General features: G+C 32.1%; 1 protein-coding gene across 1 annotated transcript; it reads left to right on the forward strand.

Annotated features, from left to right (window-relative positions):
- Positions 1 to 2036: 2036 nt before the first annotated feature.
- Positions 2037 to 2756, forward strand: LOC127792321 (heavy metal-associated isoprenylated plant protein 46-like). The gene is made up of 2 exons (XM_052322776.1): positions 2037 to 2115; positions 2207 to 2756. The coding sequence occupies exons 1-2, from the start codon at positions 2061 to 2063 to the stop codon at positions 2518 to 2520; spliced, it is 369 nt and encodes a 122-aa protein (XP_052178736.1). The 5' UTR covers positions 2037 to 2060; the 3' UTR covers positions 2521 to 2756.
- The last annotated feature ends 2897 nt before the right edge of the window (positions 2757 to 5653 follow it).

The raw sequence follows: 5653 nt of genomic DNA on the forward strand, positions 1-5653 counted from the left end.
CCATTGTAATCTGATGATATGATCATTATCCACCAGGCCATGCAGTCAGTCATCGGCATCACATTCGGCTGATTGTTCCCCAATGACCACTCACAGGTTTACTAGTGATATCTCATGTCATATGACGCGTGATACATCATCATCCACCCACAGGTTTATGCTTAAATTTTTAGATTTTTCTTCAAATACACAAATACAAAAAATCAATAATCAAATACATAAATACACAATATCAATCATCAAATACATAAATTAATAAATAATTCTCCAAAATCAAATACACAAATTAATAAATAATTTTTCAAAATCAAATACACAAACCCTATCACTGTTTGCCGCCTGTTGCTGCGTCTATTCACCGTCCTTCGTGTTTGCTCGTTATCTCACCGTGTCTGTTCACCTTTCGCTGCTGAGTGGTTGTCTTCTCTAGCCACAAGCCTCTTCCGATCGTTGTCTTTGACTGCCTGGATCCTTCGTCTCCAAATTCGATTGCAACTGTGGGCCTCTTCTAACTACAAATCGACTATAACCAGTGATGATCGTTGTGGAGGTGTGGGCTTTTGTTTTGGCCATTGTGGGGCAAGATGGCGAGGGTTGCTTGGATGACCTAGATCGCCAAATTTGATGAGGAGATTTGGGATTGCTATCGATTTGACGATGATAAGCAACATTGGACTTGAGAAATTGGATTACCTCTCTAAAAATTTGACTTGACGAGGGAAATGACAACCTATTAAAGATAGTCTTAATAGGTCAATTGGTCAATGCATCTTTGTGCACTCAACGCGGGAGGGATAAGGCTTACCCTCCTCTCATTGAAATTATTTTGTGTTTTACTTCACATAAATTTTAAAATTTTAACTCAATTATATAAATAATATATATACTATTATAGAATGCTAACAAATGTTGTTAATGTTGTTATAATTATGTAAATAAAATATAACATATTTACAAAAATCAGAATATAAGTTACAATTAATTGTATATGCAAAATCCAATCAAAACCGACACGTTTAATAAAAGATTTAGGCAAAATATATCAAACTAAAAGAACTCACAAGAAAACCCACCCTAAGTTAAACTAATAGCGATCCACAACTGAATTGTTGTTTTAACTACTTATATGGAGATTTTATATAATTTATAATATATTTTTAGAGGTTCGGATAATCTTGAGATAACATTATTTTTAAATCTCAACAAATTTAGATACAAAATTATCTAAATTATAAAAAAATAAATATAATTTCGTGGTAGACTTTGGGAATGCTCAAAGTCGTGATTTAGATTTATTTACATTTTTCCGTGTGAACCAATAATTCATACCAACCAAAAGGCTGCGTCGTTCACGTGAAAAAGAACTTCATTAAGACCCAAATAGTTAACAAAGACGAGCAGTATTAGTTAATGGTTAAATAGGCTAAATTTATATTTTCATCTCAGTAATTTTCTTTTTTTTTTTTATGTGGTTATTTAAATTTTTTATTATTTTAATTACACCCATAAATTTATATTTTTGAATCAATTTAATCTTTATAATTTAATTTTTTTTTTCATATGACAAGTCAAACTTTTCATTGTTTTGATTATACCCCTTTATATGTATTTTAAAATTAATTTAATCAAATATAAGGATATAATTAAAATAATAAAAAGTTTAACTAACTATATAAAATATGTAAAAAGTATATACTCTTAAGGTATGAATTTGGCGTCCTAAAGAGAGACCCAAACTTGTCTCTAAAAGTAACCCATGCAACGTTGGCGAAATTGATCCCTCGTTTGGGTGATGTAAATCAGCCCAAGTATCTGTATATAAATAGGGATGCATGGTATGGGAGCTAGGCATTGCCATCTCTTCTCTCTCTCTCTCTCTCTACGATGAAGGTAAGTGACATTCTGATCAAAATTAACAAGAAACTAATTTCAGTTGGTCTGCTTTCAATTACTATCTGGATTATTATATACTAATTAATTTTAATTAATTGCATATATATGTATTTATAAATATATACAAACTAACAATTATGCAGCGAAAGGTGGTCATTAAGTTTGGCATGAAGAAGAACAAGTCTCGCTCGAAAGTCCTCACCACTGCAGCTGGATTTACTGGTACGTATGTATACACACACACACACACATCACATGATCTCATGATTTGAGCCGAGTTGATTCAGTGCGTGTTTGGATGATTAATTTGAAGGGGTGGAAGAGGTGGCCTTGAATGGGGAGGACCAGATAGCGGTGGCCGGAGATGGGATCGACTCGGTGGCGCTGACCACCTTGCTGAGGAAGAAAGTGGGCCACGCCGAGCTGGTGAGCGTCGAGTCGCCGGCGCCGGAGGGGAAGAAAGACAACCCCGGAGCCGAAGGAGATGCACAGAAAACGGTGGAGCCCATAGTGCAATACGCCATGCCAAATTATAATTACTACTACCCAGCATATGGAAGCAGCTCTAGTTTGCCTGTTTGGGTTGAAGAAGTCCATGGACCATCGTCCTTGTGCTCCATCTTGTGAGGAAATGAACAAATCAAGAAGTCATTACAAGGGTTGTATTCTAATAAAGAAATAGATATATAATTACTTTTGATAGTGAATAAATTAATTGTCTTTACGATGTTATTTATCGTGACGAAAGTTGTTATAAGATTAATAATAAATCATCTAGTAAAGTAATCGTTACTAAGGATTAATTTTAAAAGTGAGAGATATATTATAATTTATTATATAAATGTAGTAAAGTTGACTTAAGATTACGCTGGTTAGGCTTTCAAGTTTTATTCTTGTGGCTCGAGTTGCCCTTGTTCAAAATTTCAAAGAGTATTTTTATGTTAGTTTTTCTACTTGTAACACGTAAAGATCAATAGCTCACATTGTTTATCATTAGAGATTTAAAACTTTCAAAAGTCAAAAAATAATGTAAAATAATTTCACAACACACAAGGAAAGGAGTTAGGTGAGAATAAGAAATCAATTAAACAAAAATTCATAAAAAAATCATACATTTTCAAACAAACCCTAATTATGATTTTTATTTCGAATTTTCATAGATTTACTAATACCTATATAAATTTAAAAAAATTCACCAATGTAACTTATTATTATGTATTATGATATTAAGAATGATCACCAAATACGTCAATGCCCAAACTCTTGCAAATGCGAGACTTTATGCTCTGGTATAGCTTACGAAGATCAAGTTAGCACTTAAGAAGGAGTTTAGGTAAATATGAGTGACTCTCTAGAGTCTGCTGCCTTTATCTTTTGAGGTTTTATTCATTATATAGGTCAAGTTTGCAATGGTTGAGTGGGAACATTGACAAGATTTTTTAACCAAGATTTTCAAACTCTAGGCAAGATATTTCGGGCATGGACCACTTCCTCAAGTAAAAGAGGAGTTAGCAGATCATATATTACGCTCTCACAAATAAAAAACACGGGACATAAAGTTGTAATTGAATCAAGCCAAACTGAGCTTTGTTGAGGTCAAACTTGGTTCGTTGAGCCAGATTGTAAGCTCGAACATTAAAGTTTAGCTCTAATAGAACATGCTTGCGAGTTTTATTGAATTCACTCAGATTATTTACAAATTGAGTTTTAAAATTAGACTCAAACTCAATTCATTTATCTTAACAAACAAAATTTGAATGAACTTTTGTCGAGTCAAACACCAAGTCCCTCACAAACGATTCGACTCATTTGCGACCCTAATGAGACGCTCTGACTGATAAGACACTTAACTTGTCGTGATGAACTCTTCTCAAAAAAAGACCACAAGGATAAATTCATAAAAATTTCATGATTTTATGGTTCCATTATCAGTTATCATGATATTTGTTTTATATAAAATTATGTAGTGCTATTGCTTTCATACCATTTGAAAAGAATGACATAGAGTACTCGTCAAGAGGACACATGAAAGAATGACCAAAGACTTCACTATATTTCAAGACTCCTATACGGTGGTGGGGTATTTTTATGTCACTTCATTGTGATTTTTTTTACAAATTGCGTCCCTTCAGTAACCATCATAGCAAGCTTGAATATATAACACTATATATATATACACTTATATGTAACACTTCATAAGTAAATATAATATAAGATATTATTTAAATGTTATACGTGGGGTGGGATATTTAGTGTATCAAATTCCTATTGTCACGCTCCCAATTAAATTAAAATTTGGGATCCCAAGTATCAAGTACAATATTTTATTACTCATTTATTATATTATTTTCGAGCATAGTAGACTAATTGGGCATTGAAGGATCGATTGAGGATCGATTGAGAACTAGACTCTCTCATGTAGGAAGAACTAGTCCAAATAAGCTATGACTTGAGAATTGTTAGCACTCTCTTATAGACTCATGAGAGTAGGAAGATAAATGATTGTTGTACAGATCAAGTGACTATTGAGTTCAAAGCTCCCATCAATTTTCTTTTACTACATATATGAGCATATGACATTCATTGAACCGATTATATATATATATATATATCTTGTTAGGCCTTATTCATAATATTATCAATCTTTTCATCTTTAAATTCAAGATATATAATTAATGGTGGCAGCTAGTTAAAACCCCCCCCCCCCCCCCTAAAAAAAAAAAAAAAGAAGAAGAAACATTGCTCACAAAGGGTCAAGACTTTCGCTTCAACACATCAACTCTCATGTCACTTACCTAAAGTTAGACAACTCTCGTGTCACTTACCTAAGCGACACAATTGCTTTAGACTTACTAAGACTTAATTATGAAATCTAATCTTTTTACTATTTAAATTCGTAATTCAAGTGTGATGTTTCTTTTCTTACGATTATTGTGGTCCGTTGGCAAAAAATAACAATCACCATAAGTTTTCATTTAACGTCTTGGATTGACTTGGAAATGATCAAAGTCGTGATTTTAAGTTTTTATTAATTAATTCTTTTTGGTAGTGTGGGTACTGTTCTCTGATCAACTCTAGCTAGTTGTTGCATGGAAGGGACCTTAAAGCCAAGTCATTAATCTAAACCCAATAACGACGAGACTATGGACCCCGTGGCATTAAACACATGGTTTCTACCCACCACCACTAAATTGTCCATTATAACGTTACCCTCCACAATTTTATATTAATAATTTACAATACATAAAAATATCATATAATAGATTGCATTTTAGTATTTCGAAATCAACTGTTATGTTAAAGATAAAAAATATCACGATCCATGAAAAAAAATTGTTTAATATTCTTCAGTAACAATTACAAGATGGGTATTCTTTAAATTATATTATTAATTAATTATTCAATGGGTAATGATAATTAAAATCCTTAATTGGTCAAAATAAATTATTATATGTAGTTAGTCCTATTCATTAATAAAATTATATTATCTATCTTAATTTAATAAAATATATGTTAGCATATATATTTTAAATAAAATTAGACAAAATAACCATGATAAAGGCGTGACTTTATCTTCTGAAATAGCTTACAAAGATTAAGTTAGGTAAATATGAGCGAGTCTCTAGAGTTAGGGGTGTTTACTTGTTGAGGTTTTATCCATTATATAGGTCAAGTTTGCAATGGTTGAGTGAGAATTTTGACAAGATTTTTTAATCTAGATTTTCAAACTCTAGGTAAGATATTTCTGCCATAAACCACT

This window comes from Diospyros lotus, chromosome 15 (assembly GCF_014633365.1).
Source record: "Diospyros lotus cultivar Yz01 chromosome 15, ASM1463336v1, whole genome shotgun sequence".
In the NCBI taxonomy this organism is placed as follows: Eukaryota; Viridiplantae; Streptophyta; class Magnoliopsida; order Ericales; family Ebenaceae; genus Diospyros; species Diospyros lotus.